Consider the following 16,045-nt stretch of genomic DNA (forward strand, 5'->3'; position numbering starts at 1 on the left):
TTATATTAACCAAAAATGGCAAAGAGCTCATTTTATCGTTAGTGCTTAAGTCAGTGCACTGGAGTTTTTTCATGGTTTTCCTGATTTGAGATTGTAGCTTTCATAACATGGCACAGGGCTTTATTTCCATATGGTTGTTGCCAAGGCTCTTAAAAAGGTTTGTAACTGGCTCCGTTTGATGGTCTTACTTACATGATCCAGATGACTGTTTATGAGATTTAGGTACTTTTGTAATTTTGAAATCTTACTGTTTTTGCAAAGAGAGGCAAATCTTTTATCTGTCAGTATTTTCCTGTCGTGCCAATTTCTGTTCCTGTTTATCTCTACTACTGCGCTTCTCTTATTGTAGAACTGTTGAATCCAAGTAGGCCAGGTGGGTTGTGTAACACACAGCCAAAACTGTGAATAAGATAGGGAAGAAAGGAGTGAAATGGAAAAGTGCATTTATACACTGTTTTATTGAGTCTGGAGCCTAAATGGGTCTACCTGCCTTTCCTTTGCTTCATCAACATAAAATACAGTTTGTGGTACATATTTCCATACTAACCAGTTAAGCAAAAGTAAACTTTTCCTCCTAATATACTTTCAGACACGTACACTCATCAGCTAGATCTCATTTTGCACGTATTCTAACATGCAACCATGTCCTGTCTGGGCAAATAATAGTTCACATTCATACAATGGCAGTATTGAGACACACATGCACACTCTAAAGGGGCAGGAAGTCAATAGGAACACACCTAATATAGACACATTAAATGGGACTCTTTGTGCATACGGGCAGGCACAGGTCTGTAAGACACTATGGCACAGCTTTCCAGAACAATCTTTATTGGTTTAATTATTGTATTCAGCTCTCCAGCTGACTTTTAGACAGCCTGATATCTCAAACCTTGAAGATTTCATTAGCGAGCAAGAAGAGCAGAAAAACAGAATGGGGAGTGAAGAAACAGGAAAGAAAGGATTTTAATGAAAAAAGATGAAAAGAAAATGGGCTTGGAGCATAGAAAAACTAGAAGAAGAGAAGGGAAAACTGAAACTCGCTGTTGTGGGTTTTTATTGCTGCGATTCCAGCTTTGGTATTGGGCCCAATGCATCTTTCATCACTAGATAAGATAAGATAAGATAAGATAGAACTTTATTAATCCCTCGGGTGGGTTCCTCTGGGAAATTCGACTTCCAAAAAGCACAGCACCGACCGAAGTTACAGTTACAGAATTGTTATATATATATATATATATATATATATATATATATATATATATATATATATATACTAAATAACCATGAACATGCAATGTATGGATATAAAGCCTGAGAATAGAAACTGGAAGTGGAAAACTATAGCCCACATGAAGTAGCTAATTGTCTTTTTCAACACACCTGCGATTGGTTAATTAAAACGTTCCATCTTTTTTGTCTCCATCCTTATCCTGTCTTCTTCTGCCATTATCTCCTGTTCTTTTCCCCTCCATCTTTTTTCTCTTCCTGGTTCTCTTCTCAGTGCAGCTAGAAGGGAATCCTGTTCGAGGGATTAGCGGTCTGTCAATGAGGAACTACCGGCTCATCTTCTGCCACAACCTGAAGCAGCCATAGATGATTCAGTGGTTTACTGGCCAGGGGAGGAGAGGATAGAACACACTTTCACTGCTACACGGTGAGTGCACACAAACACACAACACTTACCGAGCCACATCCGTAATTGAAGGGGAAAATAGACTCGGTGCATTTCTAAGCCATGATCACAGATCAGATGCACAGATGCACATCTGGGTTTTTTTAAGCAGTTTGGAACTTATGTAATACAGTCAACAGTGTGGTAAACTTGCCAAAGCGAGTTTATCATAATGTCTCATTGTCACACTTCCTTATAAACTTAGATTTCATTTTATTATCTTTATGATTCTTGGTGCTATAAAGAGCCCAGATGTGAAGATACAAAGAGCACATCATCCTACTGCCAAGAATTAATTAGCTACAACCGATGAACTCTGCCAAGGGCTGTAAAATAAGCAGTCATTGGTACATGAAGGTATCCACTTAGTAATGCGAACAATCTGTTAAAGTAGGGTTAAACATAGTAGCTGTTGATATTGTAAAACAAACTGGATATCAAGAGAGTAAAAGAGAAGCACACTGAATATATGTAGCTTTATCTACTCATTACAAAGAATGCATTGAACGTATTTTAAATTATTAGTGCTGATATTTTTCTATTTTCACCTGAAAATCAAAATGTTTTAACATTGATGTTTGAAACTATTAAAATATGTACTCATATTGTATGTCATTTATATTTATATTGCATTGTATGTCATTATTGTAAACAAGGCCAGATTACTTGCTTACATTTAAAAGACCGCTATCATTAGTTACATAATACTGTAAGATTAGTTTCACTGGAACAAATTGAGATTACATTTCTGATAAACTGATGTTCCTCCCCCAGTGATGAGTGGACTGGACACCATCTGTCGATGTTTGCATTTAGATTACTCACCAAACAACCAACGTCAATATCAGACTTTTCATTTGCTTATTTTGCATTGATTTTCATCCCATCCTGAATGTCATCACCTCTAAAGAAGCTACAGAGGACCACAGAACACATAATATAAGACTGCAGGAAGCAAACAAAGCAATTTGTCATGCAACATTTGTTATAGGATAAAAACACTGGTACAGTATTACAAACTGAAAACCAGACAATTAGTCAGTAGCTATTTTGAATATTGACTACACATTTTAGTCAAAGAAAATTGGAATCTGAATGTTTGCAGGGTAAAGCTTCTCAGAAATGATTGTTTCTTTATTTATTGGTAAATTGATTATGCAGTCTTTGGAAGACTGTAAACAAAACTGACATGAGATGTCCTACTCCCCCACCTACCCTCTTTTTACAAAATCCCTTTGCAGGTCACTACCCTGTAGCTGTGGCCCTGCCCCCTCCCACTCACTGGCACTTAACAGTTAGTAAAGCCAGACAGTCCTGTATGTCCTGCATGACTGTTTACTGGCGCCTTTAAATAATTATTCTTGGTATCTATAAGCCCGCATGATCAGGGATGAAGATTTTATTTTTTTTAAGCCAGGCTGCATTCTGTCTTTCTCTCACATTATGTCTGATCTCACCCATTTCTTCCTTTATAAGACGTGAGGTCTTGGCGGGGTTGTGGTGAGGAGGAGGAGGAGCAGGCCATGAGGAAGAGCGTGTCTCTGTTGCCAGGCAACGAGGGCGGGAGCTCAGCCAGCACCACACGGGTTTTTGGTGTTCCTCTGGAGGATGTGACCCACACACACACAATCAGCGGCCATGAGGTTCCTGCACTAGTAAAAGATATTGTCGACTACATTGAGGAGCACGGTGAGTGACTGAGACGCAGTTCAGTTCAGTTTAATTCAATAATAATAATAATAATAATAATAATAATGGATTGGATTTATATAGCGCTTTTCAAGGCACCCAAAGTGCTTTACAATACCACTATTCATTCACTCTCACATTCATACACTGGTGGAGGCAGCTACAGTTGTAGCCACAGCTGCCCTGGGGCAGACTGACAGAAGCGAGGCTGCCATATCGCGCCATCAGCCCCTCTGGCCAACACCAGTAGGCAAGTAGGGTAAAGTGTCTTGCCCAAGGACACAATGACCAGGACAGAGAGCCCAGGGATCGAACCAGCGACCTTCCGGTTACAGATGCGATTCCCAACCCCCTGAGCCACGGTCGTCCTAAATTCAGTCCTACATATTTGTTTAATATGCACATTGAAATGCATATCCTAGTCAAAAACGGGTCCAAGATTCCTCACAGTGTTACTGGAGGCTAAAGTAATGCCATCCAGACTTAAGTATCTGGTTAGATACCATATTTCTAAGATTTGAAGGGACAAGTACAATAATATCACTTTCTATCTGAATTTAGGAGCCGGAAATTGGAGGTCATCCAGGTCTTTATGTCTTTAATAAAACCTTGCAGTTTTGTGCGGTTTAACTGATTAGTGTGTCATCTGGCTTCAGGGAAAGATAGAGCTTGGTATCATCTGCATAGCAGGGAAAGTGTATACTATACATGTATAACGTAAACAGAACTGGTCCTAGCAAAGAAACCTGTGGAACTCCATAATTAACCTTAGTGTGTGAAGAATAGGGATGGGTATCGTTTAGGTTTTATCCGATACCAGTACCAAACCGATACTTTTGAAACGGTGCCGGTGCTTAAACAGTGCTCGATCCGGTGCTTAAAGAATGGAGAACACAAACTTTGTGCAAAAACCTCTTATGTTTTGCTGTTTTTTTGTAAAAAGATAACAATGTTAGCCTTTTCTGCAGCTATGGGGCATATATGGTATCACTCTTGGCTGGAAGCAGTGCTTAAACAATGGAAAAAACACCAATTTTGTCCAAAAACCTCTCATGTTTAGTTGTTTCCCACTTTTTCTTTTCTTTGGTTATTTTAGTATCTGCCATCAAACAAGAAGACAGCCGCATGTAACTACGACGGTGTTTGCTAGTTCACCTTACGTGCATTAATTTATTAACGTGGTTAGCCTACTCAACGTAAATTATCATCATCATCGGTCATCATTTCTGCTACACTGGCAGGGCTAGGGGCCAGGACTCTCCTCTTCGGGTTTTTGGGGGATGTTGCTAACTCTGGTCCCATAACAGGCACCACACCCGCAGTAGATGTGCACGGTGTGAGGTCTCGCAGCAAGCTATCAAATACGGTGCATTTCTCGGCTTTTAACAAAATGCTATACGTCGCCAGGTGTTTCATCAGATTCGAGGTGCTACCTCCTTTGCACAGTATCACCTTAAAGCACTTGCTGAGTTTGCATCTTTTGCTGTGAAGTACAGCCAGACTTTGACCGCTTCGCCTTGGGCATTTTTAATCTGTAGCTCTGCTCTAAAAGAATGTACGTACCTGGGCCCGCCTACTACGCTTGCAAAGGTAAAGTGATTGGCTAGAATCCAAAGTGTGTGACATCTTAGGGAAAAAAAAGCACCGAAATGTGCGCTGCTTTTCGGTCTGGTTACTACTCTTTATGTCAGAACCGATACCGGTACCCGTCCCTAGTGAAGAAGACTCTCCATTAACATTAACAAATTGAAGTTTATTAGAGAGACTCAAATCACTGCAGTACCTTTAACATGCTCTAATTGCTAATAATTAATAATCGAATGCTGCACTGAGGTCTAGCAGGACAAGCACAGAGATGAGCCCACTGTCATCGACCATAAGAAGATCATTTGTAACCTTCACTAATTCTGTTTCTGTACCTCTACAAATAAACAATTCTTCTTCCGATGATCTGTTAGCTGTTTTAAAACTACGCGTTCTAGAATTTTTGAGATAACAATAAGGTTGGTGATTATTAGCCTTTAATATAGCCTATAATTAGCTAAGACAGCTAGGTTAAGTGACAGCTTTTTAAGTAATGGTTTAATCACTGCCACCTTAAAGGCCTCTGGTACATAGCCCAGTAATAGGGAAATGATTTGGAGGAAGTAATTATTGAAATTAAATCAGAGGGAAAGAGTCTAAATAATTATTAATAGTACTGAAAGTAGCTTAATTCTTAAATGAACTTAAAATAGCCAGAGGAAGGTAGCCTAGTTACAGACATTCAGTGTGTACAAAAGAAGCAGAGAAGTTCTTGTAGGGATAAAGCTCCTCTCTAAATCTTCTGTGATTAAATTATAAGAGGTTCCTTAAATTTTGCATGTGGCTGAAGCAGATCTTTCACCTCATTTCTTTTTGGTAAGGATCTGCTGCATCTCCCTCAGTTAAAGTTATGAGTCATATTTACATGGAATGTTTAATTTGTAGCAGGATACAGGCATTACATAATCTTACATAATTACCACTAATGTTAGTTTACTTAATGTAGAAAGAACTCTGCGGCTGATGTCAAAATCCTTTTATTCCGTTTTAGCTGTAGTTTGACTCGAAAGTCCTGCTTTTGTTGAGCTACAGTATCTTACATCATGATAAAACCAAAATATGTTGTTTGTGGGATCCAGTTTTTGATAAGATAAATTCTGAAGGCCCTGGCAGACAGCTCCACGGCTGGCTTCCTTCTGTTACATAACACTTCTGTCAACTTCAGCCTCACTTGTGAAAACAGAAGAGAGTGAGGAGAGTAACCTACCAAGCGCTCGCCCTGGATTTTCCTACAACTCCCTAGAACATTTCTGTATGAGCATCACAGAACAGCAACTTCAGTCTTCTGTCATGTTCTTACAAAAAGGAAGTTGGCAGTTAAGACAGCTCAGTCTGAAAGATGAGAAGTAAAATGCCTGACTGTTTCACTAGCCAGATCCAAGTTTTGTTTTTTGTTTTTTTAAACTATCCAAATCTGAATTGGGCTTGTATATTGGTTCTGATTAGATTACACTATCAGTACTTGTTTTATAGCTCTTTAAAACCTCAGCCAGATAGTCTTATGTATGCTAAAGATATGTTGTTGGTTTGACCCTTGTTATATCAATTAGACACTTGTATGTCGTTACCCTTACTGTGTGCAAAATTACTTCACATGAGATAAAAAATTGCAGAGCATGTAAAGATCAGTTGATGTACTTTGTATCATTAGAGATTGAAAAGCAATTCCACAGCTGTAAATATATCCCACATAAAATGAAGGAATTGCCTGAGAAGACAATAAATGGTTTAAAGTAATAAAAAAAGATTATCAGGAAGCATCCTGATCATTTAAGTAGGATTCATCTTTGATAGAGATCTTACAAAGCAGGTCAATGGGACGCTGGACACGCTGGATACATTTTCACGTTAAAGTAAATAAGTGTTGAATAAATACGCTTTTTCTGGATCCCCAAAAGTTGTCACTGAACTTTTTTTAAACACTGCTGAAATGAAGTACCACTTCAAATTGTTTCCAGTGAAGCAGGTTGGTGATTTGTGTAACTTGGGGGCTCTTTGACTACATGAGGTTATGCAATAAGTCTCCAGGGTCTCTGCTGGTGCAATAATTAGAGCGGTGCTGCCTGTCAGGAAGTTACTAAGACAGTGAAAAGGCCTCCGTCTCTCTGGGATGCCTGGTAGTAGTTGAAGCAGGAAAATGACGTGAAATGTCAATTTGATAGAAGACAGTTGCCAAAAGCTGAAAACATTAGAGGCATGTCTGAGCAAATGCCCAGTGTTTTAATGGATCAGCAAAGACAGAGAGACCGTTTTATTTTATTTTAGTGTAACTCTGCTGTCACTCGGTGTACCTCTGGTGTTCTTCATGTAGACGGCTTTGTGGAGATATAAAAGGGAGCAGGTCCCACGGGATTCCTGTCATCATTTGGACTTAGTTGATTATCTTGCTTGTTAACAGATAAGAAACTGGAGAGTGAGGCTATAATCAAATGTAATCCACACATCAAACCATTACCACTTAAATATAGTTTGAAGCATTTCGTGTGTTTTTTTTTTGTTTTTTTTCTCCACACCATATATTTGTTGTGTTGTCAAAAACGGATCATTTTCGCACATTTGTGATAGCGATAAGTCATCAGATCTAGAACACTCACCACTAAACAGATGTTTTCAGGTGAAAATGCATGCAGTCAATGTATTTCTTTGGAGCTTTGCTTTTAATGCATTTATCAAATATTCCCCTTTTCTTTTGTTTGTATATGTTTCAGTACATTTTTTGGCAAATTTGTATAAACAACTTACAACTTACACGCTACTTCAACAACTTACAAGTGGTTGGTCAGGTAGCTGCAACCAAGTAGTTGTTACACATCCAGAAAAAGAACCAAAAATCTTTTGCAGCAGATTCATGTGACATCGCAGTGCATAACATCAGGATATTGTTTTACAAGATCAACTGATATGTTTGGTAAACAAGGAGGGAAAAATGTTGGTTATTCTAAAAATGTCCTCTAAAAAGCCTTGACAAGATTTACAGATTGGTTTATCTTTTCTGTCACAAACACATGTGATGCTGCCTCACATGCGAATGATATTACAGTATGGTCATGCTTTTTCTGATAGATAAGGGAAGAATCCACATAACCAAATGTTTTTGCGCACACACACACACACATCACTGTACTTTCTTTTGTTCATCTTATATAAGTTGTGTAACAGTGAAGGATCTGAATCATTCTGCATCAGCAAAATTACAGTACTCGGTTAGTTTTGACTTCCCTTACAGGTTGGTAATTTTCAATTCCTAATTTGGAAACTCTAACATGACCAAGCTGTATTTTGTTGCATCTTTATGAGTTATTATTGTCAGAAAAACATGCCCTGTGGGGGGGGGAAGCATATAAATCTTCACTGTTTTAAAACACCAATGACAATATAATAATATTCCTGGTGCTAAACCTGGTTGTTACACTTTACAAGGTGACAATAAGCATGTTATTACAACATCGGTTTTGGACTCTGTAATGCCTGATTTTGTTAAAGAGTTCTCTGACAGACATGAGCTTGTGAATGGGCTCATTGATTGGATCCAGTGTCTCTGTTTCTCTCTGCTTTTGATATCAACTACTAAAAAATTTACTTACATGCAAAATTAATCCAAAGCAAGCAAACCAAACTACAGAAAGCAAGACTGTCACCTAGTAGGTATTATAACTTGCAAAACTACTGTAATGCCTGGCATACCTTCCTGATCACCTCTACAAGAGGACTTAATTTGACAAACCTTTAGCTGCCCAAAAGTGTGCCACACCTAAGCTACTGCCAAGACCTCTAAAGACCTAAGCATGCAAGCAAACACCTGTTTGTGAACCACAGTAGGGCTTTGATGAGGTTATCTTAACAATTATGCAAATATGAGAAAGGTGTGATTGTTATATAATAAATATAATTTTAAAAAATCCTGGTAAAAATGAATAAGCAAACCAAGTTAACCAAATACTGAAAATTGAACTGTATATTAACATGAATGGTTTTGAAGTAGTTTGAGTTGATAATTAACATATTCATAACTGCTGCTATGTGTGTCTTTAGGTCACCTGGACTTTGAGGGGCTCTTCCTGGTTAATGGCAATGCAGAGCGAGTGGATTGGTTGCGTCAGCGCTATGACAGTGGTGAGGAGGTGAAGCTAGAGAAGGAGGCCGATCTGGCGTCCGCTGTCAGTTTGCTCCGACTGTTCCTGCAGGAGCTTCCTGAGCCCGTTATCCCAACGGCTATACAGGGACGTATACTACAGCTCTATCAAGGTGTGTGACCGTGGCTGTGTTTCCTCTTCTCATGCTATTTTACGAATTTCTTCTACACTCAACCACAGTCTGTTTTTATCCAGTACAATGCAGTTAACCTCCTTTTTCACCCTGTCCTCCTAAAGTCCGGTTGGAGCTTTGAGTTTGTTCTGCTCAGTCCGTAAATGTACTTCCTATGAAAAGAGTGTTGACCATAGCTGTTATAAAAACAAGCGCACACTCTTCTGCATCATTTCTGGGTCTTCATCCAAGTTGATTTTGTTTTAAGCTGTTAAGGCTGTGCCCATGTAGGCTGATGCTGGTTATATAAGCTGTGAGTACACAGTACGGTGGTCTGCATGTAAGGAAAACTGGCTGAAACAAACTCTTTCATAACGAGAACCTGAATTATCTCTATGTTTGCATATCTGCTACGCTGATGCACAGCCTTTATCTTTTCCTTTCTTCATTCTTTCTGCCTCTGCTTGTCCACACTCTTCTCAAATTCAAAATCTAAGGTTGTGTTAACAATGTCCCAGAGAGAACTGCTGTCTTATTAATTCTTCATTTTTGAGGGATTTTTGTGTATTTGGGTAAAAAATGATTGAAAGGCATGGGTTTCATTTCCCTTTTTTGTTTCGGCTCTTTGGCCTGTCCTCTTTCCCCTCTGTTTTTATCACAGATAATCTGCTCTAATCCCCTTGTCACAATGATGGTTGTTCCGGTTGCTGTCATCCAGATTATAGTAGAAGACTGGCTGTGTGTTTGTCGAGACTCCTTGTCATGCCATTTATTTCTCAGTGTGTTATATTCTGTAATGGCACCACTGCACTTGAAAAAGGATTGCCTTTTTTGCACATTTTCCTCTCTGTCGCCCTCCGTCTCACCTAGTTTCACCTCTCCCAGAGGTGAAACTGAGCATAATGTTATCTGTGTGTGCAGTTTCTCTTGATTAGATTTTTTTAAGGCTATCTGTGAAGGACCAAGAAGGACCCGATAACCCATAATTCACCCCACATTATCATTAGTTTTGAGAACAAGCTCTAAAAGCAACACAGACTACAACAGAAATTCTAATAGTGATTCTGAAATAAGAGCTTACACCCTTTTCAACTAAAAATAAAATAATTACATAAGAGATCCTGTCTGTGGGGTCGAGCTCTCGCCAGCTGTGCTTCATAGCAAGTACGACCTGCTGGTTCTCCCGGGAGCTGGTTTGCACAGTCCATCAAAAACCTAACGTTGTTTGATGATTTTAAATTGGCCATAGGTGTAAATACTCTTAGCCTTGTTAGACCTGTTGAGCTGTCCAGGGTGTCCCCTGCCTCTCGCCTAATGAGAGCTCCAGCCCCGGTGACGGTGAAGCGGAAGTGGTTAAGCAAAGAAATGAATGTATATTGGCTTAAGTAATGATATCCGGTTTTTCGTCTTCACATTGCTAGATTACGACAACGAAGAAGAGGTGTGTAGAAATTTGAAGTATCTGCTTCAGGATCTTCCCCAGTTGAACTACGGTCTGTTGCGTTTCCTGTGCCGCTTCCTGGCTAGCGTGGCGTCACTTCAGCAAAAGAGCTGGAACGTCGGAGCGCTGGCCGCCGTCTTTGGACCCGACATCTTCCAGTAAGATTCTTCTGCAGTTATTTAAGAATTTCGAATCGTAATTTTGATCATTGTACACAGCTACCGTCTCCATCTTACAGATGTTTACTTTTAACTTAATGAGGATGGTGTGGATATGTCACTAGTATATATTCAGTACTACATTACTTGTTTTAGAACTCCTGCTGCTTGTAGGGATGCACCAATACCACTTTTTTGGAAACGAGTATGAGTACGAGTACTTGCATTTCAGTACTCGCCGATACCGATACCGAGTACTTAATAAAAACATGATTTAAATTTGCAGGGAACAGCTTTAGTCCTATAATTTAACAAAAAACAAACAAACAAGGGACTAGTTTGGAATTAAGAACATTTATTTAAAATGAAAAGCATGTTGTATGCAACATATTACAGAATAAATAATTATAAAAAAACAAAATTTAATTTTAAATTTGTTCGTCTGTTTCTCTGTTTAGAAGTCTCACTAGCACAGTCACAGCTGGGATGACATCAGAGGCTAGTGCGTCGTAGCTGCTCACTTTTTTAGTTAGTTCCTCAAAGGGGGCGAGGATGGCAACAGTCGTCTCCATATGAGCCCATTGGTGAGCGGTGAGATAGTCAGGGAGTTCATGCTCGGACACGCCCAGCACTCGCTTTTGCTAAATGATGGACTGGAGCATGTAATACGTGCTGTTCCAGCGCGTCTGTACGTCCTGCTGCAGTCTCTTTATTGGTTGGTTGAGCTGTCCCTGAATGTCCTCGAGGCGGGAGTAGGCTAAGGCGGAATGTTTAAAGTGCCCAACTATTTTCCGTCCCACTGCTATAGCATCAGCTATGCTCCTCTGTGGGTAAACTCTTTGTACTCGTTGTCGTGTTGGGATTTTAGGTGCTTGATTAAATTACTTGTGTTAAATGCGCTACCTTTAGAGCCTCCTCTGGACAATTTCGCTGAGCACAATTTGCAGTCCGCCTTTGTTTTCGCGTCTTCGTTCACTTTGAAATAGTTCCACACAGCTGACATGTCTCGCCTCGCTTTCTCCCCGCTCTGAGCTGCAGCTGGGGCCTGGGGGCGGGCACTCGGCGCCTGTGATTAACCCCTTACATGCCGCTCAAACATAGACAGGTCTCAGACCGTGGTATCGGTCCTCGGTATCGGGGGACTTTTAACAAGTAGGAGTACTTTAGAAAATGTGGTATCGAGGCCGATACCGGTATCGGTGCATCCCTAGCTGCTTGTATTCAAAAGCTTCATTGTTACATCTTCAGTGGAAATGATTAATCAAGTGCAAATTATCAGATTATAAAGCTGTAAAGTCCGTGGAAGGAAACTCTTGAAGCCATATACCACATCACATTTAATGAAGCCACAGAATGGAGTGACAGCTGAATATCTATTTTTTTTAAAAGAGTGAAAGAAGTTTTTATTTTTGGCACTTGCAGGAACACGTTTACACAGAAGTTAAAAAAAGAGGGGTGTTTATTCTCATGGGAGTATTATTAATCTCATGGGAAGCAGTGTGCAGCCAACTCAAACTTTTCTGTCATTTTCCATCTGCAGTCTGTCAACAGAAGGAGAGGACCTTCGGGACCAGGAGTCTGTCAGCAGAGTCCTGGCAGAGCTGCTGGACAATCAGGAGGGCTTGTTTGACTCAGAGGACGATGATGTCTCCACCACCAATGACTACAGCTCCATCAATGAACAGGTTCGACCCATCTCTCTTACACCACGCCTCTCAGTATTGTTGTTTCTGCCTTGCGTACTGTCGGTGTCCAATAATATGACAATAATTAGCATAGCAAACTTTCTACACTTGATTTTGCAAATGCTTTTGAATTTATTAATGACTGTGAATGGTGAAGATATTGTAAATATAGCTTGTGCTGTCGTAGCAAAACATTTTATCACAGTCCACAGAGAGGTCGTCTATTTTCAAGCTTACTCGTTAATGCAGTTTTTGGTGTTTCCAGCCCACACATGTCTTCCCTCCTGCTGTAACAGATTATTTTCCCCCTGGGATCAATAAAGTCTTCTTCATCTATTTTTTGTTCACCCCGGTCATTCTCCCATAGGGGTCTTTGTAGCTTTTCTTTTATCCTCAAACAAACACAGTCTCTAAATCTAGAGAGTGATGGTAAATGCCTTCTTAACCTGATATAATAATTAGAAATCTGCAAACAAAAACAAAGTACAAAACAATCAAATGGAAAAACAAGACAAATTTTAAATTTCTTGCCAAGTTATTTGCAGAAAATAAAACTTTTGTAAAAAAGTTAATTTATTGGCATCAATCGTTACATATGAACAAAAGCGTGCTTTCACAAAAGCTGTTAGATTCCTCTTTGTCTTCCTCCTCTTTGTGTTTTCTTCGTCCTCTCTGGTGGCATTTGGCTGTAAAATGTGGCATTTAACCGTGCCAGGGTCAGAGGGGAAGTTTTTCAGCGCTGACGCACAGAGATAGCAGTCAAATCTTATGAAAAGCGAAAGATGAAATTTATAAATGTCACCCAACAGCATAAAAGAATTTAAAAAGGCTTGAAGTGATTGTTCCATCTAACAAGCATGTTCTGTCTTGCGCTGGGGTCTTTTTTTTTTTTTATAAATAATTAAATTTTGTTGTTGGCATCAGCAGCAGTAAGTTAGATGTAATAAATGATCAACCTTAAAGGCTAACGTGAGAATAACAATTCTGCTTTATTTTGACTCCAGTATTAGAAATCTAGAAGACATCACATTAACTGATTCAAACCTGTTATGTACAAAAACTACAGTGTGTCTAACTGGAGTTATTAATTAGCTAGAAGATCAGGCTGAAGTTTTGCTGTAAGGAAATGTAAATAACACTGATACCAGCTGTACCCACTTCCTCTTGGTAATGTTGAAATGTAAGCAGTGGCGTTTAAGGAAAACAATACAGCATTTTTCTGTAAACAAAATTTTTCTCCGAATGATCTTGGTGTTCCCGCCCAAGGACAATGGCACACCCCTGCATACTTTACACAGAGCATTACAAGAATGTAGTTTTATAGAAACACCTGAGCCTAAACCAAACATTTTCCTCCGCTTTCTAACAGCTCGTTCTCTTTGCTGTCGTGCACAGTACAAAGAAAGGCGTAGTTAACTTTTAACTTTACAGTGCCCTTGTGCTTTTGTGCGATAACAAAAATACAACAATAAAGAGGCAACCCTTGATCAGTATCTCAAATGATGTGCTACTTTAATTTAAGAGTACGTTGTTTGCCACAGCAGGGACTCTTTAAAGATAGCCTAAAAATGTTGGAGTGAAAGGGCAGCCTGTCATTGTGAAAGTATGACCACAAAAAGAAAAAGAGAAACTTTGCTATATATCTACATTGTGTCACCTATTCAAAACCTTTCAGCTACTTGCTTTGTTTGCTCCCCTCTCCTTATCTTTTATTCTTCGCTTCACACAGTTAGTGTGCTCTTAACCGAACCACTGCAGACTTTGCTTCCACTTGCCTCGTAATATTGAGTCCTTGGAGTTATTATCTGCCAAATCCTTCCTTTTATTCAAGGAAAAGTTTAAAGCCTTTGCCTTGCGAAAGACAACTAATTAGATTGTAATTGCGCTCTAAACAACAACAACATAAAGCACAAGTTCTTTCAAGCAACGTCATATCATTCACTCTGTTAGCTGTTGACCTCGGTTTTATTGTCTGATTTGTCAGATGAATGAGACTATAATCTAAGAGAGGAGGTGAGAGCAGATGAAGAATGAGAAGACAGAAACAAATCTGTAAAGACATTTCTGTGCACTGATCCATGTGTCTTATGTAATAGAGAGGGCAAAAAAGTGGGTGGTTTGAAGAAGGAGGGGGAGAGAAAGCAGCCAGGAAGATAGGGGAGAAATGACAAGAGTGCAGAGACAAAAGAGGAATAACTGAAGGGAAGGAGAGAGGGAGGGAGGTAGAGATGGTGAGACAGGGGAGGAGGATGATGTAACCATGTAACTCACACCTCCAGTCCCTGCTCTACACCGGGGATGACTCTCATGAAGGGGATTATCTCCCACACACACCTGCTTTCACACAGGAGACCTTGAATCAAGCCTGGTTACAAACTAAAGAGTAAGTTGAAAATGCTTGGTCGAGCCTAGCTAGCACACATAAAAGGAGCCAATTCATCCTAAGAAATGGAGAGACATTGTAAAAGCAGCGTAACAGAGAAGTACATGAACGATAATGAGCGGAGAAAGGTGGAAGGCAGGTGTTGTTTTTATGGTGTGTTTGTGCTCACCTTTGGAGCACAACAAGGCGGGAATAGGTCTGACAAAGATGAATATAAAGATGGATTTTAGCTTGTTTATCGCACAATCGGAGTCAGTTGAATTTCTGCTTGGGTGACAACAAGAGTACGCTGATGCTTGTTGCTGTTGCGAGGATAATAAAAGGTTTGTTTTTTAGTTCACACTTCTTCGTTTCAGGGTTTCTGCTTGGAATATGAAAGAAAAATATTCTGGATTCTCTACTGAGATGGCTTGTGACATTTTTGGTGCAGCTTAGCTTGGCTTGGCTGGACTGTCTGATAGTGTGTTTTGATTCCTTAGCCCACATTTTTCTTTGGATACACACCAGCTTGAAAATATATTATTGCTCTAATCAACCACAATCCTGTGGCACTAAAATGCTGCTCTGTTGTGACTCATAGCTTTTAGACAGACAGCGACACTGCAGTACCAATATTACAAACATAAAAAGTGTGCACACTGTCCCATCGGAATAATAATATCTGTGATGCACAGTGCCTTGCGTACTGGGGCCACAGTTGATATTTCTGCAGATTAAATGAGGCTTGTAGGCTTGAAGTTAATTTGACTGCTGAACCTCAGACCTTTTCCTCTTGAGCTCTTTTCTTGTTACATAATTGTTCTGTTTCATGTCTCAATAAGACCTCAGATCCCTTTGTACATCCCCTGTGCCCGAAGTGGACATAAGTTAAGGCTTCAGCAACAGATGTTTTATAATGCATTTGTTAGTGCAGCTGCAATGTGTATACATGCAGTTGAGTGAATGAAAGGTTATAATTTTAAAACCTAGGAAAATCTAGGATTATGTGTTCCATGCATGAAAGACTTGTCTGTCTACTTAATTACTGTCTTAATGAAAGCACAGGTGTGGTCAGAACTGTGAACAGTAACTCCAACTGGGTGGATGTAGTAAATTCATAAATATCAAGGTGTTCAGCAGCAGTGAACAGCCTGCTTAGGATGGAGGACACACACTTGCTTGGACCTCTGACACGAGTGATAAATT

The 16,045-nt window shown here is 39.7% G+C and overlaps 1 protein-coding gene across 7 annotated transcripts in view; it reads left to right on the plus strand.

The window, feature by feature from the left end:
* Window positions 1-16,045, plus strand: part of fam13b (family with sequence similarity 13 member B) — a 66,048-nt gene that overhangs the window by 14,667 nt on the left and 35,336 nt on the right. For 6 of the 7 annotated variants that reach the window (XM_086260288.1, XM_086260306.1, XM_086260320.1 and 3 more), the window contains exons 2-6: window positions 1,505-1,657; window positions 3,152-3,364; window positions 8,981-9,193; window positions 10,615-10,792; window positions 12,333-12,477. In XM_086260288.1, coding sequence (XP_086116414.1) covers window positions 3,199-3,364; window positions 8,981-9,193; window positions 10,615-10,792; window positions 12,333-12,477 — 702 coding nt within the window. In that variant the 5' untranslated portion in view covers window positions 1,505-1,657; window positions 3,152-3,198. The remainder of the gene's footprint in view (window positions 1-1,504; window positions 1,658-3,151; window positions 3,365-8,980; window positions 9,194-10,614; window positions 10,793-12,332; window positions 12,478-16,045) is intronic. The other variant, XM_086260293.1, reaches the window with a different exon arrangement.

This window comes from Aulonocara sp. 'chitande type north' Nkhata Bay, linkage group LG2 (assembly GCF_057382095.1).
Source record: "Aulonocara sp. 'chitande type north' Nkhata Bay isolate Kocher_YH1m ecotype deep benthic linkage group LG2, A_spYH_male_GT1.1, whole genome shotgun sequence".
In the NCBI taxonomy this organism is placed as follows: domain Eukaryota; kingdom Metazoa; phylum Chordata; class Actinopteri; order Cichliformes; family Cichlidae; genus Aulonocara; species Aulonocara sp. 'chitande type north' Nkhata Bay.